The sequence below is a fragment of the Phasianus colchicus genome, chromosome 11 (assembly GCF_987193195.1).
Source record: "Phasianus colchicus chromosome 11, bPhaCol1.hap1.1, whole genome shotgun sequence".
NCBI classification, from domain to species: domain Eukaryota; kingdom Metazoa; phylum Chordata; class Aves; order Galliformes; family Phasianidae; genus Phasianus; species Phasianus colchicus.
In genome coordinates, this window is record NC_143446.1 from 4,798,677 (window position 1) to 4,823,917 (window position 25,241).

Below are 25,241 nucleotides of genomic sequence, written 5' to 3' on the forward strand. Positions count from 1 at the left end.
TGTGTAGGTTGAAATGAGTAACTGAGAGGTATGTGCTGTAGGCTGGGACTTAGGAATACAGATGTTCATAGATTTTTTAAAATATTTTTTTAATTTAAAGTTATTATGCTATAAGCCTACATGGCTTGTAATTATTACTCAAAATAGCTTTAAGAAACTCCGCACAATTATTAGAAATCTCATTAGAAATCAGATATGTATCTTTTTAGCTTTGCTGTGCTTGTATGCATTTTTAGCACTGGCTCTGATTTGGAAGATTTTAGGGGAAATATCAGTATTGAAATGAGGTTTGTTAGCTTAAAAGCATTCCATCAGGAAACGAGCCTGCTAAAATGTCAGGCAGTGCTCTCTGGCTATTAGTGCAGCCTTTTGCTGTTTCTTGCTTTCCCCTTTTCTTGCTTTCACCAAATTCAAATGATTAATAACACCAGTCAAATTATTTCTTTCCTGCTGGTAGCAACGAAGTTCCGTTCGTTCTTTTTTCATATGCTTTAACCTCCTCTTGTACATCTGTGTCCTTTTTCACCTTTTCCTTGTGGTATTGTGTATTCAATTTTTTTGTATGAGACAGCTCTCTTTTAACATCCTATGTCTGTCTGTCCTGTTTTTAGTTCCTAAAGCGTTACATGTAATGAAAGTCTTGCAGATGCAGAATAGGCTTTTTGCTGAAATTACTGGCATTTAGGTAAGTGCACAGGGCCCGGCACAGGCTGAGTGCTCAGCTTTCCAGGTTCCTGGGTGTCTCTTTCTAGCCCCCAGCTTTTGCACCCAGGATACCTGCAGTCTGATAAAACTGAAACCCAAGTTGCTGCGACTTCAGGTGAACCCATCGCATGTTCTGGTTTGAATTACTTTTCCCTTTTTTTTCCTGAATCTTCTTTACCTTCAGATTCTGTCTTCTCTTCATCTCCCTTCTGTAGAAAACAATTTTTGAATGTTCCTTCGAGAAAATTTGTGAAGGTCACAGTGATATCAGTCCCCTTTTGCATCTCTGAATGCTCTTTGAGGCCACGCTGTCCCACAGGGGCTTCAGATCACCTGTGTGCTCCTGCGTGCTCTTTTTGAATAAACTAATCCATTTTGTGACTTCATCTGCTTCTCCTGTGCTGACGGAGTTAAACCCCTTTACAATCTTGACTTGCAGTCAAATCTGTGTAATCGCAGTTTCAAGCTGAGTACGTATTTTCCATCTCACAAGAATGAGACTTTTGGGAATGGCACACACACAGCATATGTTCATGGTTACGGTAGAAAGTAGCTTCATATTAAAAACCTGTTCACATTTTTGAAATTTAACTTTTTGACAGATAGGACCCGTGTTAAAGATAATTTTAAATGAGTATTTCAGTATTCACTGTTTTGGAATAAAACCCTATTACAAATCACACGTATACAAATTAAAAATACTTTTGTGATGATTTTCAGTCTGCACCCATCCATAATGACATCGCAGGCAATTTTTCAGTAACATCAGGAGCCAAGTACTCTCCTGTGAAAGCATAATAGCAATCTTAGATCTAAACAAAATTTCTAGGAGTTACATGAGCATTTACAATAAGCATTAGATGCTTGAGACTGCAGTAAGCATATTTTACTTAAGCATATCATTATTACTCTTTTGTATCTTATTTATATTCCTTATTTTCCCCATATCTAGAAAGGTGATACTGCATCACTGCATACAGAAAGGAGGATGGATAATACAACATCTGTAGTTAAGAAGTATAAGTGCTTTTTTGTCTTAGGAATACAGGCAGTTTCTTACTGAAAGTTCATATATTTCATACTCACTCTCCTCCCTCAGAAGGACATATCCATAGGGCCTATCCTTCAGGAACTGCTCCTGCATGGGTCTCAGTATCAGCAGCTCCCCCCGACCTCGTTTTCACTGCAGGCTCCTCTCCATGGGCTGCATATAATGATAGAGGTGCAAGTTTCCACTTATTCACTTAACTTCACTTATTCACTTAACTTTAAAGTTAAATAATTGTGAAGCAAGAACACAACATAAAATGTTTCCTGACTGATGATCTCTTGAAGGGCTAGCTGCATTCTTTAAATCCTGCTTGTCTGTAAACCTCCATTAAAAAAATCTCTTCCGAAATCATACTTATAAATGCTGGAGACTTTATTCCCTTGAAGCAGCTACAGTTTATTCCTATAACCAAAATAATGTGCAATTTTGGCATTAATTTCTCAGATGCTCTCAACCTGTTTCATTTCTATGGGACTGCAGAAAGCGAATACAGTGTCCTGATTGTAGCTGTGTTAGGTTAGATCCCCAGTAAGTGCAACATCAGTTCTGAGTTGTCGTTAAGAATACGTAGATACTGAAAAGCCTTGCTCAGGTGCTGCTTAAGCTTGGACCTCTCTAATGCTTTATGTTCATACTCCTTACATAGCTGAAATTCTGCTTCCTCCTAACCTTAAACACACTGACAACGAGGTACTGTTTTTTTTTCTTCCTGATAGATGAGAAGCACCATTCATCTGATATTTGGGATTGAGTGAGGCAATCAGTGAGAGCAGACAAGAACATGCACACTGATGCTACTTAGAAGAGATTCTTGGTTCGTCAGCCTGTGGGCTGGACAGCAGCAGGTCAATGAGTGAGATTCCCATTTCTGTACCATCAACATTTTCATGCTATTTAAAACTGTGGTCCTGAGTTCCAATCCACTGACAAAAAGAGAAATCAACTCATGTACCTCGTATCCTGGTTTACTATCATAATCTTGAGTCATATCAAATAAAAATAGTGTAAGCTTTCTGCTTCATGCTACCTATTGCCTTTGTGGGTAAATTTGTGTGTCATTACGTCAGATAACCTGGACAAGTGGTTCGTTGTAAGAAGCAACACTTATTGTTTATTTACTGAAACCAGACTGAATCTCAACCAATAGCGATTCTAAAATCCATAAAGTAGCTCACCATCCACCTCAAATACTAACTTCTGTTTTTGACCATGCATTTCAATTACTTTCCCTACTCCTGTCTCACTCACCAAGAATTCCTTCCCTCCATGCCTTTCTTCCATCTGAAGTTAGTGTTGTCTGTCCGAATCAACAAAAAATAAGCAGACCACATTTAAACGTATTATTTCCATTAGGTTTTGGAGAATTTTCTCAGCACTTTGAAAGCTAGAATTGTGAATCATTCAGTACAGAATTGGTTGAATTTAGGGATGCTTTCCAAGAACACAGCTTTAGTTTAGTCTGTTTTCTCCACATTTCTTCTTTTCCTACAAATGTTTCTTCAGCCATAATATGGAGAGTGAAGCATGTTCTTTTTTTGTGCATAATCTATGAGACAAGTAAGCACGATTCCTTTCATCTTAATGATAGCATCTGATATTATTTACATTTTATGTTTTATGAAGGTACTGGGAACGGTATTCATTGAATGACTTGGGTTAAAAGTGACTGGTTCAATCTAGTTGCAGTCATCTAGTTCAATCATAGAATCACCAAGGTTGGAAAAGACCTTCAAGGTCATCCAGTCCAACTATCCTCCTACCACCAATTTTTTCCCACTAAACATGTCCCTTGCTACCTTTAAACAATTCTTGAACACCTCCAGGGATGCAACCATCTCCCTGGGCAGCTCATTCCAGCACCTGATTACTCTTACAGAGTCTTGGCCAAGGTGAAGAACCCTGTACCTGGTCTTATTGAACTTCATCCCATTGGCCTCAGCCCAGATATCCTGCCTGTCCAAATTCCTCTGTAGGGCCTTTCTATCCCCAGGCATGTCAGCATTTCAGCCCAACTTGGTGTCATCTGCAAACTTGCTGAGGGTGTATTCAATCCCCTCATCCAAATCATCAATAAAGATAATAAACAGGGCAGGCCCCAGTACTGATCCCTGAGGAGCACCACTCAGGATTTAACTCCATTTATCATCATTCTCTGGGCGTAGAAACTAGTTCTGATAATGAAGAATTAATTCCTTTACTAAAGTCAATGTATGTTTTTATTTTATGCTTTTTTTTTTTTTTTTTTTTAAGCAAATACTATTCTCTAAGCTATTCAAGATACAGTGTGTTAATATTGTGTTTGGGTGCCCTGTCATCTTGCTTCTCTGAGATTTCAAAGGCAGTGACAAGAATTACGGGTTCTTTGTAATAATAACAATGACTTTTTCAAAACTAGCAGCTTTCTAGTGAGGAGATGCTCTGCTCCTCTATGAAGCTGTTTCATGTGTCCAGAGACGTAGTGGATTCCTTATAATGAACGAAAGCACACTTTTTGTCTTTCAGATGGCTGGTTTTTAAATCCTAAATGTTATATAATGGCTCATTCTTTTTCTAGTAGAAAAGAGCATGGTATAAGTTATCAGTAATCTTTATGGAGAAGTGAAATAAATTTTCAGTGAAAGCATAGTAGGGTATGATTTAGAATGAGGTAAATAAGTTCAGACCCATTGAATTGCCCTTAAGCAGATCTGCCCATGTGATGCTCCTTGTCACTTCTGAGAGATGATCATCATTAGCTAGCCTGGACTAAGGGATCACTGTAAGAAATAATGCTTATGTTTGCTTTTAGACAAGCTAGATTAAATTTCAACCAGTGAGGATTTTAAAATCCACAAAGAAGTAAAATCAGTCTTTGTGGCCTGATCGGGCAGGGTTCTTTTTGTGAGAAATTGGGGAGGAAGCATCCTGTTAAAAAGAACAGGATTTTCTTGATAATTACTTCTGAATCTTATTTAATGAAAAATGAGTGGTGAATTTTTTGTCTTGTATTTGCTAAAATAGAATTATACGTGCTGGGAAACAGTTTAATCTACTCGAGGCAAAAGTGAATTTACTGGTTTGGAAAAGAAATCTAAAATCTAACACGGTCCAATTAAGATGATTTAAAGGTTAAAGAACAAATTTTGTTTGTCCTTCCCACGAGTAGTATCTGCTAAATGAAGAAATTGCACCTGGGAGTTTGTAAGTTGCAGCTGTGACTGACTTTAAGCAACTTAAGGTACTGAAACAGAGATTACTTCATTTTTTGGATGCTATAAAAATTATATCATCAGCAATGTTCTTGTACTGCATGTAGAGATGTGGTCCATCAGTCTAAGGGCAGCCCTTCAAAGGAAGCCCTTTCTTTTGGGGTTTGTTTTGCTTTACAGTTAGAGTTTGAGTTTAAATTGCAGCAACCACGGTAAAGAAAGTTTATTTTAATTTTCTGCTGATCATTTAGTAGATGTTCAGTCTTTGATAATACCTTCTTTTGACTTTTTTGGTAATTTCTTTGCTGTTCACACATGGTAATTATTCAGTTACGATGCTTATGTTATGGTAAAATCTTTCTAGATTAAAAATAGAAATAAAATTACTTGTTAATTTCATCTAGTGGCACGTGATGAATATTCCAGAATTAAACTTTAGTCTTAGATGGAATCAACACAGTTGCTGTGTTGCTGAGGTCCCTGTACTTCGGGTTTCTATTAGAAGCAAAAGACTTACTTTCTTTCTCTTTCATTCTGGGGAGGATGAAAGGCCCTTATGCTTAGATTGGGTTCTTTTTTTGGTCCCCTTTGGACTGGGAAATATTTGAATTTTGTGATGCTAATATGAGTACTTACCTGTTTGCTATCAGAAACTTCATTTTTTATGATTAATTCCATAAAAAAAAAAAAAAAAAGACATAGTTTTGGATCTGTTCCATGGATGCTATCTAGGAAGCCTATTCAAATTTTAATTGTATATTGCTTGGAAATAAATAATTAGCAACTGTCTAGAAAATACTTCAGATACATAGGTTGCTCCAAAAGTAAAACCTCCTACTTATTTCTGTGGAAACTACAACAGATAAGAAGAACACAGTGATGCTGTATGATGGAGCAAATTCTCAGCTGCAGAATGCTGTTTTTCAACATGGTGACCACCATTAGCTCTGCATTTTCGTCAGTGATGAAGAAGAGCATGCATGGCGTGCTTGTCAAAATCTGCAGCAGCAGAGGTGACCTATTAATGCCACTGCTGAAACTCACCACGACCTCCTCACTGTGCTCACATCTGCTGTTTGGTCGCCATCAATCTACTACAAATGTCAATGTAGGTGCCATTTTCTCCTCATGGAGGAATTACATTCCATCCCTTTGCTTCGTAAGTACTTCCATGTCAGATGTCATTTTGTCAGACTGCTGTCATCAGTTGCACAGCAACAGAATGCCATGGAATTTTGGTGGGAAGATTCAACATCTACTGCCGTAGCACCGACATCCGCCTTTGAAGTCGTGGACCAACATGATAAGATAGGAGGCATTACTTTCAGAGCAGCCCAAATAGTTCAGTTTTTTAGGATGTACTTTCTAATACTGTTGTATCTGTGACATAAATAAATCTACTTACTGCTCTACAATGTGCCCATGTATTTCTCTGAAAGAAAGATGTGGATTATATTGATTATTAGTTATTAACTGGATTGATGATGAATTTACACTAGGTGTTTTTTACTAGGGAACATTACTCAATATTCCCTACTAGCCCTCATTATCACATTTAAATACTCATATGCTTGTTGATCTGAGTTGTTTTTTATCAAGTGTTCCTTGTGAGTGCATTTGGTTGTGAACTCTTAGAAATGGTACTGAAAGTTGCTTCATTGACCTTTTAGGAAGGCACGCAATCTTTAGCTTAGATAAAACTAAGACAGTCTTATCTGTAAATATTAAATGGTAGGTTAAATACAACTGTATCTCTATCATGTTTATCTTTAATAAATTGTCAGCACTCTTCAGAAATGTGAGTACTTCAATGTATGTTCGTGTTTCTCCTATTTCCAAAATGGAAACATGAATACAAAATGTTTGAGTAGTTATGCATCTGATCTACTTTGTTGTGTTCCCCATCTTCAATTTAAAGAATAATAATCTTCATTTAATCCTATGGCTTTCAACTGTTTTATGTTACTCATTGCTTTAGTTTTTAAGTGCTTGATGGCTCACTTGAAATTGTCAAACCTCGTAGATAACAGAATCAATGCCTTCTTTCTCCATTGGTTTAGTCTGCATTTACCAAGGATAACTACTTGCTTAGTTGAGAAATTAAAAGAGCTAACATTTTTTGTGCTTTTTTTTTTCTTATTCCTTTCCTCAGCCAACTTTATTTCTACTTATTCTCCATTCTGTTTTTCTTGTTCTCTTATTCTGCATTCATTATTTAGCAGATAGTACTTCTATTCCTTAAATTTGTTGCCATTTCACAGCAAGATTTCCTTGTGACAGATGTGATAAATCTTATCTTTGCTTGACTGAACGATTCTTGAACTTGTTTTTGCAGGGTGTGGCACTGCAACAGGAGGAGCTGAAGATGAAGGTGAGGCTGAAGCTGGCTGGATTGAAGGTGCTGCCATCCTGCTGTCTGTTATCTGTGTTGTACTTGTCACTGCCTTTAATGACTGGAGCAAGGAGAAGCAGTTTCGTGGGCTTCAAAGTCGCATTGAGCAGGAACAGAAATTTACTGTTGTCCGAGGTGGGCAGGTCATCCAAATCCCAGTGGCAGAGATAGTAGTTGGTGACATTGCACAGGTGAAATATGGTAAGTTTTCTCAACTACAGGACTACTTCTTTTCAAGTTTATATATTCCTCTTCCCTCTTCCTAGCAGAATAAAGCATATTTGGGACTCATTCACCGGAACTAATTGAAAAGATAGAACCATCTTTCCGTAGCATGACAGTAATTACACTGCTGGGGCAAAAGAATAACTCAGCCCAAGAAACTTACAATAAATCTGCACTTGGTAATAAATTTTATTTTTGTAATCTTCACTTTCTTTCCCTGACAAGGCCAAAAACTGTTAATGCAGTGGTAATTTTCTGTCATGGAGGATTATTTTGATATTTTTTTTTTTATTACGTCTAATTATGAATATGAGAAAGTATTTTTAAACACTCTGTTAAGGAATTGTGCCCGTGTGCACACTTGGTAGGCCACTCTAAAACTATGCATCCTTTAATTTTTCCCAGACTGAGTGTTGCTAGTGGGCAGATGCCTTACAATTATATACTGGATGGACCTCCCCTCCTGCCATCAGCTCTCTCCTGGGTTTAGCTGCAGGCTTCCTGGGCGAGGAAAGGTGTGGGACTTCTTGACTGTCTATTAGCCACTGTTTGTTCTTATGAAGTCTGGCAGAGAAACCCTACTGTCATGTCAAAAAGATTGTTCCCCTCACTCTGATTGTTATGCTCATCAGATGTGGAGTGTGATGCATTCTTAGTCTGGGAATAGAGTTAAGCTAGAAGTATTTGCCAAATAAGGGCCTTTCCCTATGGCATTGCTACCATGGCTAACATGGACCATTATGGTTTTACTTCTTTCGCCTTTGCTTTCATTTTACAATTTAATAAAATTATGGTTTTTTGTAATTGTATAGAAAAAAATATGTAATTATAAAAACACTTACTAAAAAACCTGTGGTTTTCCATTACCATGTTCTTACTGAAAGGTGATCTCCTACCTGCCGACGGGATATTTATTCAAGGAAATGATCTTAAAATTGATGAGAGTTCTTTGACTGGAGAGTCAGACCAGGTCCGCAAATCTGTTGACAAAGATCCAATGCTACTGTCAGGTAAATTTTCTTCAATTCGTGCTGAGTTTATCTTTTATGAACTGCTTTGTTCGTGTTTGGTTTTGATTTGCTTTTCCACACCATCAAGGTTTGGTAACCTAGATACAGCTGATCTTTTGAACACAGACACTGACCCTGCCTGTTTTCGATGAGAGACATTCTACTGCTTTTTGATTGCATGCAATTATTTCTGATTGTGGCATTTATTTTATGAATTGAGAAAATAATGAAAATTTTTAGATGAAAAATAAAGAAAGGAAGTAAAAATTGTTTCAATTCATTGTATATCAGCTTCAATTTAACCATTATGTTTTAAAGCCTCTTGAATTGCTTTTTTTTTTTTTATATTTATGTTAGAAATAATAGGGAAAAAAAACATAATTGTGCTTAGAAAAAAAAATGAATACACTATAATCTTGACATTTATGGTCCATGACAGTTGAGGTTTGTTCAAATTATTCATAATTTTTGCATACTGTAATACAAATTAATCAGTTAAATGAAATAGTTTTGGTTTTGTTTTTTAATTCTAAATGGATCAGTTAGATTATATAGATTTCAGCTGGAATGTGATTACAAAATAACTGTCTGCTGGTTTCATGATAATATATTAGAATCTGAAATAATATTTTCAAGTACATCTGAAGTCATTATTCATGAGCAGACTTCTCTTTCCCATCTGGTTAATGTACTCTCACAAATTCCTGAATGGAGTGATATCTTTTTGGATACCCATAGAGTTCAGAAAAAACATAATTGCATTGCTCTGAGAAGAATGAAGGGAAGGAGAGAAAGGGAAAGTAGTTGAGTAGTTGAGAAAATATTTTTTTCCTGTTTCCAAAAGCTCTAGCTAGGAAGACAGAAGTTTGTTTTTGTGGTTTTATGGCAATGTTAAAATGTGTACTCTTCATATAAAATTTCCTTCTCTACTGTAATTACAAAAATGCTGAAGAATTAATGTGATATTTTAACAAGAGCTACAAAAGCTTTTGTTCCATGCTTCTACTAATGAAATTATACTCATGCTTTGTTAGAAAATCCTTGAACTCTATTTGCCTATGAGTAGATTTGATTACTTGAGATTCTGGCATGCAAAATACCACCTTCTTCTGAGATGTAATTCAAGTTTTAATATCAGTGGTATTGGGCATGATATACTGTCTGGAAATAGCTAAGAAATCAAAAAAGTGGAAGGCCATCGTGTCACAACTATTTCACAATGAGTTTAAAAACTGAATTCCTGCTGGATATTAGCATAGTCCCATATTTTAATAAAAGAGAAAAATAAACAAAGAGACAAAAACTTCTGGAAGAAGATGTCAGTTTTTCCTCTTTTCTTTGCTCTTGAGGGCATCAGTGAGCTCACTCCAGCTAGACTTTTTAATTTAGAAAAAGATGATTGGGGTGATGCTTTCCACTGTTGTCTGTCAGTCATCTGTTGGAAATGAAAACAGTTCAGGTTTGACATGAGAACAGCTGAAGGAAGGTACCATTCGAGTGGCAGCCATAGTTTGTTTCTGTGAGTCTAAATTTGGTGACGGATCAACACTCTGTATCAGGAAGCATTATTTTCACTGCTGGCACCTGAAAAAACAAGATTTTTAATATTCTACTGGTTTCAATGTCATAATTAAACTAAATGAGTTTCTGTGCTTAATGTCCTGTTTAATCATCCAGATAGTCATTTACTATACTTGGGAAACAATTCTAAAAGTACAAGTGCTGACTAAACCAGATGGTTCATTTCCATCTGCATACAGCTACATTTGGTACCACCTGGTAAGACAGAAATAGCATTATAAAGACTAACATACCTGAAAGCAATCCACCGTACTTACGTCTAAAACATTTTCCTCCTTTTAGGTCTCTAATGGAGATCTGCACGCGTAGTGTAGCCTAAGTAACTGTATCAACAGTCATCAGCATTAAGGCTGTGACAACGTTAAGTTTCTTCACAGTGAGCATGGCTGTATATCAACCAAAAGACGAACGCTGTCTGATGCTCAGCTGCTTTGATTCAAATTGGTTCACCCTTCGAGTTCTGTACAGTCTGAAATTCAGACACATCCATGGTTCCTATCAGCAGAAGTTCTTAATATGAGTCTGGCCTCAGGACTGCATGCAGTGAATTATTTCAGAGTACGACGTGGGAATAGTTAACTTACAAAAAACTCTAAGGCCAACTGTTTAAAGCTCCATTGCAGTTATTTAGATGAATTTGATTAAGGTATGAAAGAGTTACAGGGAGGAGCTGACCTGCCATAGTTCTCACTGAAATGAGACTGACAACTTTACGTTATCCTAAGTTTCAGCACTGCATCCTTATATCTAAAAGTTCCTTGTTTCTTTGAAACAAAGTCAGCTTATTCAGGAACAAATAAATAAAGAAATCTCTTTGTCACGGTTCTTCGTTAGGGTATGGAAATAGAAAGGAAGCTTGATTAAGGAATCGGGACAGCTATTGCCTGGAGAGAAATGGTTCTGATTCTGTCTTAATTCTTTGCCAGCAAATATTCAAAGCTAAGCTTCTGCTTTGTGAAGCAGAAGTTTTCAGAACAGAGCATCTAACTTGAAATGGATCATTTGGATATGCTGAGATTACATGCAGATAAGTTTTTGCAGTAAAACTTTTTTTTGTCTGTAGAGAATACTGTGGTGGTGGTTTCACTTTGTTAGTGAAACTTCAGTTACCTCTTAATAATTTCAGCAACTAGTGGTTTAGACATGCAGATAGAGGATTTGGGGTCATCATGAGCTTCCTGGAACTAAGCAGCAGGATAAACACCCCGGAGTGGCATGCTCTTCTTTTCTTATTTTTGAACATAGTTTCTAACCTATGTCATTAGTACTGTTAGATTGGAGGGTTTCTAGAAAGGTGGGCCCGGATGAACCTGATGTGGTTCAACACAGCACAGTGCAGAGTTTTGCACTTGGGCCGGAGGAATCCCAGGCATCCCTACAGACTGGAAGGAGCGGTCCTTGAGAGCAGCCCTGTGGAGAGGGACCTGGGGGTCTTGATAGATGAAAACCTTAACATGAGCCAGCAGTGTGTCCTTGCGGCTCGGAAGGCAAATGGGATCCTGGGCTCCATCAAAAGAGGGGTGGCCAGCAGGGACAGGAAGGTGATTGTTCCCCTCTACTCTGCTCTTGTGAGGCCCCATCTGCAGCACTGCGTCCAAGTGTGGAACCCCCAGGCAAGAAAGACAGGGAGCTGTTGGAGAGGGTCCAGAGGAGGGCCATGAAGATGATCAGGGGACTGGAGCACCTCCCCTATGAGGACAGGCTGAGGGAGCTGGGCTTGTTCAGCCTGGAGAAAAGAAGGCTGCGGGGTGACCTCATTGCAGCCTTTCAGTACCTAAAGGGAGCCTACAAACAGGAGGGGAATCAACTCTTTGAAAGGGTGTGACAGCAGGACAAGGGGAAATGGTTTTAAGTTGAGGGAAAGGAGATTTAGGTTGGACGTCAGGGGGAAATTCTTTACATGAGGTGCTGGAACAGCTGCCCAGGGAGGTTGTGGATGCCCCGTCCCTGGAGGTGTTCAAGGCCAGATTGGATGGGGCTCTGGGCAGCCTGGTCTAGCATTAGGTGGGATGGTTGGTGGCCCTGCATGTGGCAGGGGGGTTGGAGATTCATGATCCTTGAAGGTCCCTTCCAACCCTGGCCATTCTGTGATTCTGTGATTTTTATCTGAAAACGTACGTGCTGCAATGTACCTTCCTTACCTGTGTAACCTAATTATCTCTTTTCTCATAGAAGTTTTCTCCTTCTGTCTATATCAAATGTTTATCAACTAAAATGTACTTTATTAATATTGAAAACCTAAAGAAAGAATTCCGTGTAATTGTTCCACGTGAAGTTGAAACATGTTTAGTGAACTGAGTAAGTGAAAAACATTCATTCATTGTGGAATTCTGCTCATGTTACAGCAGCTGATCAGTTTCATAGAGGCTGCTTCTCTATTCAAGCTAATGTGAATGAATTATAGCACCACTTAAATGACAAGGTAGCCAGACTTAGATGAAAGGAGATTCAGCTCTTCCATTTAGCTGGGGTACTAAATAAATCTGCAGCAACACCAACAAACTGTAGTCTTCTGATCAATTACTACTCAGTACATGCTTTTTTATGTACCTTGACTTTTTTGAATCATGTTTACTAGAATAAGAACAGGTTTGTAAGGTTAAGCAAACCATTTTAGACTAAGATGTTTAGACTTTTCCAGCTGTGCATGTGTAAGCTTGGACACTGGTGGTGGCTACCTGTTTTCTCAGTGAAGCTGTTTTTCATGCCCAAGCTGTGTGTTTGTTTTTTTTTTTTGTATTCATGCAAACCTTTGTAATCCAGTATAGAAGATTCCTTCAAAACATACATATACAAAAGCAAGTTATTAATTAAAAGATATTTTTAATGATGGGCTACTAGGAGGTTCTGAAGCAGTAAATAAACATTCAGGCAATTTTATCTTGCTTGAACCTGTACAACCAAGCCTATTCTAACTCTGAAGGATGTTTACTATTCCTTTGACTTAAATGTGACTTGATTTTGGTTGTTTGGCTGGGTGTGGTTTTGCTCTGCTTTGTGAAAGGGACTTACTGTACAGAAAAACCATGGAAACATTTTTCAACACACTAAGATATATATATTTTTTAATTAGATCTGATCAGTAATGGCTTTGTTACTGCTTTTCTTACTTCTGCTGAATTTTTCTTAATGTTGTGATATTTATGCTCTTTAAATAGGCTTAATGTGGACAGGTGTGCTCTCTATTCCATGTTTCCGCTTAAGTATTTAGAAAAAGGGATTTTGATGACAAATATATAGTTGGATTATTTAATATGTTGAGGACAACAAATGGAGGAACAGTAATAAAAAATGGATTTTAAGAAAAGGTTATGAGGAGATAATATATATTAATATTTATCTATTTAATGAAAAATGTTCCTTTTTTCAGCTTTGCAGATTGCTCAGTGAAAGAAAGCTGTGTTGATGAGGCTCCATCCCATAAAATGCTTTTTTAAGAAAAGGATGTAGAACAAATCTTTCCATGTCCAGTTAGTCTGATTACATGTGAATGACCAATAAGATTCTCCATCAGAAATCAATAACGTTCTGTAATTGCTCAGTGCAGCAGATGCATCACTCAGCTGGTTAAAATCCGTTCTGTGGTAGTTTAAAATAAGCCTGTTTGAGAATTCTTCTCTGTATAACTATGGTTTCAGGCTCTTTTTTTTTTTTAAAAAAAAAAAACCAAACACCTCTTAGTAATTGGCTTTAAGTTCATGTCAAAGTAGTACATCATTCTGAATTTCAAGCTTCTTTTTTTAAATACCCAGTGTTGTAACTCTTTCCCAAGTCGTTAGGTCAAAATACTCATTACTGCTTCTAGGAAGTTTTAGTTTATGTCCCCACAACTCGTAGCAGAAGTTTTCTAAGAGGCTCCTAATATTTGCTTGAATAACAGCTGTAAATTAGCACTTTCAGTACAATTAAATATGCATTTTCTCTTGAAAGGAATGCATAACATATTTAATGGTTCTTTATAATTTTCATATAACTGTATGTATACACCTGTGCATGTGTGTATTTAAATATGTGTGTGTATATATATATAAAATGCTTATATTCCATACTTTCAGGTACTCACGTCATGGAAGGCTCTGGAAGAATGCTTGTAACTGCTGTGGGTGTGAATTCTCAGACAGGCATCATCTTTACTCTGTTAGGTGCTGGAGGAGAAGAAGAAGAAAAGAAAGACAAAAAAGGTAAATTTCTCAACACATACAAATGTTCTTAGAAAGCTTTTTTTTTTTTTTTTTTCCTTGATAGCCAGAAATCTCCTCAATTTTTGAGGATATATATATATAAAATATATAAATAAATAAATAAACAACCAACAAATCAATCAAAGAAAAAAGTCCCACCAACAAACAAACAAAAAAGATTTTAAAAGCTTTTTTGTACCCATTTTTGTCATTGCATGTCACATGGAAAAACAGCAAAAGCCGTTACCCAATAACGTGCATTGGATAACAAGATGTTTTTTCAGTGTGAAATTGCAGACTCTCAGTATATAATTAAATGCAAGGGAATACATGGGCATACTCCCACTGTCATATCTTTTTACATAAATCAATAGTCACCTAAAATTTGCAAAGGTTTTGCTCTCTTGCATTTAATCTATGGAAAGAGCAACTTCAGTATCTGCTTGAATGTAACAGATGTCTGCCCTGAGGTCCTTTGTTTAGCTTTATATTATTTTGCTCAGGACACTGATAATTCTCCAGTGTTTCACTGTGGATAGCCTAGTGAAAGAGAAATCTGAGATAGCAAAGGAATGCAATGCTCAGTGCTCATCACTTATTTCCTAGAGACAGAGATTCTTGCAGAGATGTGTAAGATCTTTTTAAGCAGACACTTAATCCAACTGCATACAGCTGCAATACCAAGAACATTCCTCCTCATTTTGTAGTGTTACTAGCAGATTTGTGCTGGTACAGGAGAGTGTCTACGTAAAGGTGTTTGCTGATTGAGCCCCAGCTTAGGTATATAAACCTGCCATTCACTGAAATCCTACCAGTCCTAACGATTTGCTTCAGTCTCATGTGGGTGTATGTTTTTATTGTTCATTAACATTTTGTAAAAATCATCATACAGGTGTGAAACAGGAGGATGAAAATCAGCTTCCAGGTAGAGTAAGCGTTCTACCACCACATCAGATGAAAGAATGAGGCTTTTAGCCAGCAAGCTTTGGTGCAAATCAGGGTTGAATGAATGATCAAAATAACTGTCTTTTAATTGGTCCAGTTAAATTAAAGAACAATTTCAAATCAACAGGATTGTTCATGGCAAACATTTATGTAAGCGCGCATTATTGGTGTTGCAAATCTTAATGTTAAGCTTGAATACTCAGTTAATCTCCACAAGTAAATTAGTTTATTAAATGCTGAAATGCGTGATTTGCTATTAGCAGTTCGTGCTGTGCCTGTTAGCATCCAAATGGAATAAAAAATAAGCGTGAGTAACCAAAACACTGTTGTTATCATCAGAGTAATCATTTGCAATTGAAATTTTCAACTTTCAAATTTCAGACTGCTTACACAGGATGTGCTTTTAAATCCTGAATGCTGTTTATTTTCTTCTCTCAATTTACCGTTTGTAAATTAAAAGAAAATGATTTTTCTTGAACAACAAACCGGTACAGCATGGAACAGTCATTATGGGCTAAGTACTGAGGAAGTTCAAGATTCCTGGCCTGGGCTCATTAGAGGACCTGTGTGTGGTTGGTTAACAACTGGCCAACAGAAACAAGTAAAACTTACTTTATTATTTACGGAGATTCATCTTCTGTACACTTGTAAAAAGTCCACAGTAAAACAATAAAAAAGTATCAGTTTCCCATTCACATGTTGCTTGTGCAGTTTCTCTAATATGGAGATAATTGCTGAAAACAAAATGAGGACTTCATGTTCTGTTACTTTTTTCATTTTACCTCGAAACTGGCAATTACAGAATGCCTATCATTTGAATTTAAAACAATGCATTATTCTCCACAAAAAAAAAAAAAAGTATTTTCCAAGACCTTGTATTTCTTCTACATTTCTGCATACAGTATGGAAAACTTAGTGTTTCTGCTCAAATCAGTGTATGCTTTTATTAGGTGATGACAGGACGTGGATTGGGCCAGCCCATGTGAAACTAGGCTGTGCCAGCAGTAATGTGGTGCCAGCAGTAATGTGCTGAAGCATGCAGTGTTACATCAAATATAAAATATGTCATGTTGCATATACTATATAGTATGCTGCAGGTTTTAAAAATCCTGATGCATCCCGTAAGTTCATTTACTCAAGGGAAATATTTCAACCTTTTTTAATATCTGCGGATCTTTTATAAATTAAGTAAAAAAATTCACACCAAGGACCATACACAGTGTTATGTGTAGTCAGTTCTCACCAACTGTCAAGTTTGTGAAATGTCTTTCTTGTTTATTTAGTAATTACTGTTCTTTCATATATGAGTTTTTTCTTTTCTGTATTGATGTTTTGCTTTTGTCAATTAAGTTGATTAATTTAAAACATTGATTTTGGAGAAAACAAAGCCACAGAATTTCATAAATGTTTTTGCTTTTGTCATGTGCATTTCGTTATTATTATTTATTGGTTTTTGTTGTTTTTTGTTTGTTTTTATCCATTATTATTCAGTAGATTCTTCCCATCCCTCCTCCCACCCTCCTTCAGCTACAGATGGTGCAGCAGGTGCAAATGCCACCGATAATGCAAATGTCAGCTTAGTCAATGGTACGTCAAGAACACCTAGCTTGTTTTATTTGATAGATCTCTCTCCAAACTATATAAGATTCCCTCTTTCCTCTATGAACTGCACAGGTGTTTTATGTGTGTCATTACCCTCTGAGTGCTCCTATTCCATAAACTCTACAGTAGCTTATAAGAGATGCCACAAAGATGCTATGAATGAATTATTTCATTCATGTGGAATTAGGCGTGGAGGCTGAACAAACAGGAACTGTGATCTCTTTGCTGTTGATTAAAATTGCAGTTAAATGCTTCAGTTAACAAAGACCAGTTTCAAAACTTTTGAGTTGCCTGTACATAAAGTTTCATTATAAAACTCTTTACGCATTGGTCAGTACAAACCTGAAGGAGAACACCATGATGAAGGGATTGTATCATCTTTTCTTCTGATGTGGCACTCTCATAAGCGTACATAAAGTCTTCACGTAGTTTTGAGAAATAATGCTGGGGTCAGGAATCTGGCTCAGTTTCAACTTGCAGCGTTTTCATTAAAAAATTGCTGCTGTCAGCATCTTTTTGGGAAGAGGCTGGCTGAAATGGGATTGTGTGGATATTTGTGCATGCTCTTAGACAGTGAGTATCTATGACTCAGTATGCAGTGATTAAATATATATAGATGTAGTCAAATTTGACTGTCTCTTACTACAGCTTCTTGACCCCATTTTTAGCATGGTGTTTAGCAGGTGATTCAGTCTTTTCTAATACTCTAACTGCAGTATTAAATGGAATGGGTCAGTGTTAGTCTAGAACACTAGTCTTAGAACAGCTGTATTTTTTCTGTTCATAAAGTATGTTTAGTCTTTACTAAACTGAAGAGCCCTTTCCCTCTGGTAGAGCATCAATTACACTGACAAGAGTCATTTTATTTTTTGTCTGTTCGTAACAAAAAGTTTTCCTTTATAGATCAATAGTTGTTGCATTATGCATGTAAAGCTAGTTTCTGACATAGCAAGTTCTAAACAGTTAGTAAGATAAACTAGTGGGATAACGTGACAAAATCAGAAAAGATATTAAACCTGCTTACAAGTCCCATCCCTCTCTTATCCCTAGACCATCCTAGTTCCAACATCCCAATTTCAGGTTTCTTAGAGACTAAGAACCAGGAAATTAATGAGGACTCTCTCATTTTCCTTTATTTGTAATTCTTACACGCTTTTTTGTGCACAAAATAAATACACCCACAGAACCAAGTCTTACCAGATTACCTCCTTCTGTCTCACTGGAGACTGCAGAATTATATTTAGTCTCAGGCCTGCACTGAGTTAAGCATCTGCCTAAGTGTTTTGCTGGATGCAAACCATTGCTCAGTATGCTAAAGAAATGAATCTTAATTTATTCTAACCTAGTCTCTCCGTTAGCACAATTTAATTGCCTGGCAAATACCTGTTGCGTTTGGTCTTAATGTCTGAACTTAATATTGAAATAGAGTGTCAAAGGATATCAAATCAGTGTGTTAAAGCAAGTATCTATGGGACTTTCTATCTTCTCTCCCATTAGAAACAATAGTTACTATCCCTGTTTATCTTAGAGTCATAGTTAGGAAAAGAAACTCGGTTCTTTTCAGTGGTAAGTGTTGAAGTCAGTAATTCAACAAAGTATGTTTCTGCTTTTAACTTTTCCAACATAAGGCAGTTGGATTAATTCTGCAGAATTTTGATCAACGTGAGAGAAGAAACTTTCTATAAATCAACTTTTCTGATAGTATGTTCAGAGGAGAGCCGAGACTGCAAACACAGTTGGATCTGAGTGTTTTGAAATTCCCTGGGAAATTGCCCAAGTCTGGTTTCTGCTAATATTACGCCATTTTTCTATTCAGCAGTGATGATGAGATAGAGAATACTTAGAAGGTACATTGGTAGCTCTGAAAGAAATGCCTCTTATTTATTTCCATGGAAACTACAAAAGATACAAAGTGCATACAAATACTATTTGATGGAGCAAATTCTCAGTTACAAAACACTATTTTTCAGCATAGTGACCACCATTAGCTCTGCGTTTTCACCAGTGATGGTCATCATGTCTGCATGCCATGCCATGCTCATAAAAATCTACACCAGCCAAGATGACGCACCGCTGCTGTCACCACTGCTGACACACACCACCCACCACCTAACTGTGCTCACATCCACTCTTTGGCCTCCATGAATGTTCATCAGCTATGAGTGAATGTCAAAGGGTGCAATTTTTCCACCTGGAAGAATTCAGTTCCACTCCTTTGCTTCATAAGTACTTCCATGTCAGACACCATTCTGTCAGATTGCCCCTCTGCTACCAGCTGTTGCACAGCAACAAAATGTAATGGAATATAGGTGGGAAGGTTCAACTTCTTCAACCATCCCCCCTCTAACATCATGGGCCAACATAATAAAATAGGAGGCATTACTTTCAGAGCAGCTCTCATAGCTGTGTTTCTGCAGGGTTTGGAGAGAAGAAAGAAAGGAAAGAATTAAATTCTAAGAGAAGGAGATCAACTTCTTGTAACCGTTTTTCCAGCCTCGATTAAACTAAATTTTCAATAATGTCTAAGGATTTTCCCTGAGGTAGAACTGGAAATGAAGTTTTACCAAACAGCTTATACCTCTGTGTAGAACATACCTCCAAGGAACAAAAAAAATATCATATACCTGAATAAGTACTTAGCACCGGAAATGCTATTACTTGTTAGCTGAAAATCAACTTGTCACAATTTAAAATAAATTGGTTTATATCCTACTTACAAATATAGTTGACCCAGAAAAAGTGCTTTTTATGTGCAGTCCCTGAACGTACAGTGATGAAGTTATATAGGCTTCTCACACGTGCTATTGTTGGCCTCCTGCTGTGTTGAAGGAACTGCTACGCATTCTGTAGAGTTCTAGCAGCTGAAATAAAAAGGTATAATAGTTGGTCAGTCTTATTAGTTTATATATAAATACATGCATATCCACAAAATATACTCAGTTCTCAAAAGGATACAAATTTACAGAAAGGTCATAATTCATGAAAATTCCACTGATTTAATAGTACTGTGTTTAGAAAATATAAAATATATATAGTTTTTAATATGAGAAGCAGCAATCTCAGTTTGTTTAGTGCTTGGTTATCCCGAATTTGATTTGATCAGAGAAAGCAGTGTTGATCACTGGCCGCCTTATTTCTAGATCCCTCTGCATAAAAGTATCTAAAACATCCTACTTGAGACAATGGGATCAGGTTTATTCCTTTGAAGTTAATCTCATTGGCTCATATCAGACTTCTTGAAAGAATTCCTAATCTTTCACTTCGCATGTTTGACGTCACTTTTCCCCCTATCTAAAGACCTGCAGTGCACATCTGTTCTTTCGAGTTGCATAATATAACTGAGTTGGCATTAGGAGAGCTGTAACTCGTTTCTGTTGCACGATGAGCCGTTTTGGAAAATCAGTAGGGTAGCTTCTTTTTTTCACTCCACCACAGCACAGCGGAATAAAACTAGATTAGCTTCTCTGGGTGTTTTCAAGCAGTTCCTCTAATGAACACGTAACTTCTAATGTCAGCAGTAGGAGTTTATTATTTTGTTTGACTGATTCCTCCTTTCTTAAGAGCCGTAGAATGTAAGGGGAGTTTTTCTTTGCTGAGGTTACTGTTTTTAGAGTAAGAACTCTGGCAGTAATAACATCATGGGTATGTTCCAAGTAAAGAGATGGAAATTTTCACAAGGTAGAGGCAAAATGCAAAACATTCTATATGTAAATGCAAAGCCTGCAAAGCACGAGCAGAATACAAATCTACGAGGCTTTGTAAGTCTTTTCTGAACATTCTGATTTTTCATCTTTGCATGGAAAAGAAACTCGGAGTAATTGCCCCAGATTTCAGGGCACACTGTCCCCAAAAAGGGGGAGAAGTTGCAGAGCTATGTTAAGAAGGTATATTTTTGAGGAATTTCATATTAAGAATTATATTAAGATCTTAATATTTATGTATCGTTTTCATTTTCTAAACAATGCACCCAGGTCAGGTAATATTTCTAGTCCTAACACAAGCTGAAAGGAGAAGGATTTCTCATCAGTAATGATTCTGTCACATTAATTTCTTACTTTCTTCTTAAGATTTGTCAATTGCAGACTTAGGATTCAATAAATTACAGGGAATGCGAGGAACCAAGCCATTTATTTCCCTTTACTGTATTGTTTTCTTAACCTAATTACCTATTCTTTGTTATCTATCTAAGTAATTTGAATTCAACTAGTTTTAATAACTCACTTTACTCCCCCTAGCAGTCCCTGAAATATTCACTGAAGTGCAGTACAGTAGCTGCAGAGGTTTAGAATATTTTTCTTAAATAACTGTGTTTATATTGTTGGTTACAACTGACCATTTTTTGTCCTTGTATTTTTAGGTAGCCAGGATAGATGCATCATTAGTGTAATTCATTATGATAATGATTTCACCTCTATTAAACAGCAGATATAGACAGTAGGAAAATACTCGGATTCACATAGGAAACAATATTTGTATTTTTTTAGTTGAAGCATCTTTAATTATACTGCTAGAATTTTTTGAATTGTAGTCAGAAAAATGAACAATAAAGCAGAGCATAGAGCAGGAAAAACACAGGCAGATTTAGAATTCTACCACACACTGTGGTGCTTTTTTGTTTTGTTGTTTTTTTTTTTAAACTGCAATTTTTAGATGAACTGACAAATTTTTGTTACATTTCACAATGAAAACAAACTTGTTTTTGCTCATAGTCATAGACTCGTGTCTTATGACAAGATGTAAGTCTTTGGAAGAAGGGTGCCCTTTGTTTTTTAAAATCATATTTCATCCAAGATGAGAACAAAGATAAAAACAGACATGCTAAACAGCAGACTTTTGTAATCCTTATGAATACTGAGAGCATTATATTTAGCAAAACATCCTTTCCTTTACTGTCATTCTACACTTTGCAATTTCTCAGTGGCTGTAGCCTCATGCTAATCAGTATGAAGTGAAATGTCACAGTAATATATTTTCAGCTTTTTCAGCCTTTTGCTCTTTTTAAGAAAGTTGAGTCTTTAGTGATTTTCCAATTGTGAAAATGCAAACGTAAGAAATGCATTTTAGCCTTTCAGTTTTGCTACTGTGTTTTCACAGCATAGTGTGAAAAAATTAATACATGCTGAAGCATAATTTCTGCTGCTTTATTATGCATGCTGGTATCAGCTCTGTAATCACAAGGAGGCAGAAGAGCAGAACTTAGCTGCTGTATTATTATTGTTTTTTAACAAACTCTTATGATACCTTTCTTACCAGAATGTGTCAAAATCCTGTGAAGATATTTTGACTATTACTTTTCCTTAGTATTATTTTTCTATTTAGAATTAGAACTAACTACGAAGTGATGATGCCATCCATTCAGGATATTTGTAGTTTATTCCATGAGATTAATTTTTCTATCACTGTGAAAGTTTCACAATGTATCCCAACAATAATTTTTAAATACTCTTTGTTTACCAGTTATTCTGAATAGCAGAGTTTCCTGTGCTCTAAATGGTACTGTGCCATTTTTATTTCAAAGGCAGTTTGATATGGTGTATTACAAATGATGGGTTTGATATGTTAACACTAAATGTAGCTAAATCATTACACTGGAAATTACAAATACATTTTACATCTTTGTTTAGAATAGGTCAGAATACAGGATGATCACCTGGCATTCATATTTACAGGAGCAACTTGCTAAATAATATTGCAAAAATAAGAAAGATATCATTTTACGTTTTATTTATTAATGCTTAGTTATTTGTTGTCTTAATTTGCCAAAATAATTGATATAATTTCGGTGGATGTTAATTAAGTCATCTATGTACTGACGTTTGCCAGTTTTTTTACCTGTGGTTTTATTCAGTTGTAGATGTCTGAGATGTCAGTTCAGTATTATTAAACTTCTGCTTTCTACTGGATTCTTTTTATTAATTTCATCCTCATTACTTACACAATTTGTTTGTTCCAAAAAAAAAAGAAAAAAAAAAGTAATGATATTTAGTATTTTCTGTTATACCATTAAATTTGACTTGCAGATGCTTAATGTATCCACGTTATGTTGTCCATGCTTCTAAGTAAACATGTACCAAAGGCTACTGATCATAAATTAGTATCTGTAACACTGTCATTAATTTTGTCTGCCCTTTTTATTTAAATTCCCATTTTCGTGTTGTCTTGGGTGAAGATTGTTTACTGTCTGTTGTCTGTTGAAATTTTTCATCATATAGGCAAAATGCAGGATGGGAATATGGAGAACAGCCAGAACAAAGGTAATCTTCTTTCCTATTAAGCAGGTTGTGGATGTTATGTTTAGCATGTAGTTAGATGCTGTTGAAAAATAAAATGAAAGTCTGTGGTTTCTGCACACGAGTACAAATGGTCCTACGAAAGAAGCTGTAATTTATAGAATTTTGATGTATCAAATTCTTAAGAGGGGAAGATATTATTATATAAGATACTTTCATGTCACAAAGCTCGTTTGAATTCATTTTTGTGTGCAAGTTATTTATGCTATGTATCATTAGTGAGTTTCCAGCCCTCTTTTTGGTATGTCCTGTCGACTTTGGTGTTTAATGGTGTTGCATAAACATTTTTATTTGTAGGGAGAAGATATTAAAATAATAAGAAAAGGAAATGTAATGCCTTGGGTTATTCAGCAGTATAAAAGTGTGCTATGAGGATGAGGAAGATTAAGAACATTAGGTGTTTCTTATTTACTATACAATCTCATGGGAGTAAATGTTTTACCTCTGAAGCAAAGCTATAGTATAGTATAGTATATTTTTATTAGACAAGAGACAGATATCATGATTTCTTTAGATTATGCTAAATAAGGAAATTAAACTACACCATTTTATTCTTCTTGGAAAATTCTAAATTTAGCAAAGGTAACGGATCAGATACAGAACAGATAAACTCAGTTGTTAGTGGTACAGAAGTATTAAATAAAGTCATACTAAATGTGTATGGTTTTAGGTTAGACAGACCAGTTACATTTCCAGGTCAAATAAGCATAATTTTCTAAAAATTGTTCGTAAATGCCAAACCTGAGCAGATCTGTTTCATCTCATTCTCTTTAATTTGCTTTCCTTTCTGTACCGAACAGACATATACACATATATAAGTTGTGGAGTGTCACTGCTTTTAAAAAGCATCTATTTCTCTTTGATACTAAATTGAAGTTTCCTCCTATTAGCATTCTTTCAAGAAAGGATGCTTTAGCCTTTCAAGTTCTGGTTTTGTTTTTTACTGAAGAATGATGATGGTATTGCTGTCTGACTTGAAGGTCAGATTAGGCAATCTGATAATGAATGCTAAGGAAACTTTTATTTAAGTTTGGTATTATTCTAGAATAGTGGTTCACAAATTAAGGTGCACTGCTCACTGAGATGCCGGTGGAGTTGAGCAGCAGGTGCATGGATCATCCCTGCAACCATACTGCCTTTAAAATGGTTTAATTAACACTAAGATTGTAAGTCTGCATTGGAATCTATGAGATACACCAAAATTTAGAAAATTATAGACAGTCAACTTGCCAAAATATTTGAGATCTGCTATTCTAGGAAATCCTGCAGTGCTGATGTGCTGTTACTTGCCAAGTGTTGCAAAACATTAAGTGATATATATGTGTATGATACAGAATATTGTTGGTGGTAAACAAACAAACCAACCCAGAATTAGAGGTTTTCATGCTACTTGACAAATGGTGCATTACATATATATTCTCTTGTGTGAAGGGCATGTGGGTAAACTTGTACATTTGTGTCCCTCTGGAACCCCACTGGGTCCTCACCTGGGCATCTGCCTGCTGTGGGAGCAGAGGGTAATCCTGTGCAAAGTTATGTTCATCAGCTCCAACAATGAGTGTTGCTAGTTTAATTCAGTAAGTATCAACACTACAAGAAAAAGAATGGAAGACAGTTTGGAAGTAACAGTTTTGTTCTGCGTTATTAGCCAAACAGCAGGATGGGGCTGCTGCCATGGAGATGCAGCCACTGAAGAGTGCTGAGGGGGGAGAAGGAGATGACAAAGACAAGAAGAAATCCAACATGCACAAGAAGGAAAAATCTGTCCTACAGGGAAAGCTGACCAAGCTGGCAGTCCAGATAGGCAAAGCAGGTATGATGGGATAATTGACTGAATTAGCAGTATATTATTACTAAGGGCTTATAAACAAATAATTCTTAAGAGAGTAGTGCTTTATTAGTGCAACATTTAGAAATGGGCTGTCACAGTACGGTTCTGAAGACAGTAGGTGGTACTGAAGATCTTTCATCTTCTGAAGCCCAGTTTTTACAATCAAGAAACAGAAAGCTTTGGGCAACTTGGATTGTAATGAATATATGAAGCAAAATGACATGTAGCTTGGTTGATATT

The 25,241-nt window shown here is 36.4% G+C and overlaps 1 protein-coding gene and 2 long non-coding RNA genes across 23 annotated transcripts in view; 1 reads left to right on the plus strand and 2 right to left on the minus strand.

Annotated features, from left to right (window-relative positions):
- The window catches only part of ATP2B2 (ATPase plasma membrane Ca2+ transporting 2), a 393,147-nt gene that overhangs the window by 293,708 nt on the left and 74,198 nt on the right, over positions 1 to 25,241 (plus strand). For 14 of the 17 annotated variants that reach the window (XR_016470063.1, XM_090148058.1, XM_090148043.1 and 11 more), the window contains 6 exons: positions 7,280 to 7,537; positions 8,446 to 8,571; positions 14,208 to 14,333; positions 16,773 to 16,865; positions 23,093 to 23,134; positions 24,819 to 24,983. Coding sequence is in view for 16 of the 17 variants with exons in the window: in XM_090148058.1 (XP_090004184.1) it covers positions 7,280 to 7,537; positions 8,446 to 8,571; positions 14,208 to 14,333; positions 16,773 to 16,865; positions 23,093 to 23,134; positions 24,819 to 24,983 (810 nt within the window). In the remaining variant the exon portion in view is untranslated. The remainder of the gene's footprint in view (positions 1 to 7,279; positions 7,538 to 8,445; positions 8,572 to 14,207; positions 14,334 to 16,772; positions 16,866 to 23,092; positions 23,135 to 24,818; positions 24,984 to 25,241) is intronic. The other 3 variants (XM_090148056.1, XM_090148057.1, XM_090148052.1) reach the window with 2 other exon arrangements.
- On the minus strand, positions 167 to 14,297 carry LOC149916407 (uncharacterized). The gene is made up of 3 exons (XR_016470072.1): positions 14,216 to 14,297; positions 10,062 to 10,155; positions 167 to 1,909 (listed from the first exon to the last, which is right to left on the minus strand). It is a non-coding gene; the product is annotated as an uncharacterized LOC149916407 (long non-coding RNA).
- LOC116239166 (uncharacterized) overlaps positions 15,230 to 25,241 on the minus strand; it is a 114,061-nt gene continuing 104,049 nt past the window's right edge. For all 5 annotated transcript variants that reach the window (XR_016470068.1, XR_016470071.1, XR_016470070.1 and 2 more), the window contains 2 exons: positions 19,598 to 19,741; positions 15,230 to 16,012 (listed from right to left, as the gene is read on the minus strand). This is a non-coding gene — a long non-coding RNA (uncharacterized LOC116239166). The remainder of the gene's footprint in view (positions 16,013 to 19,597; positions 19,742 to 25,241) is intronic.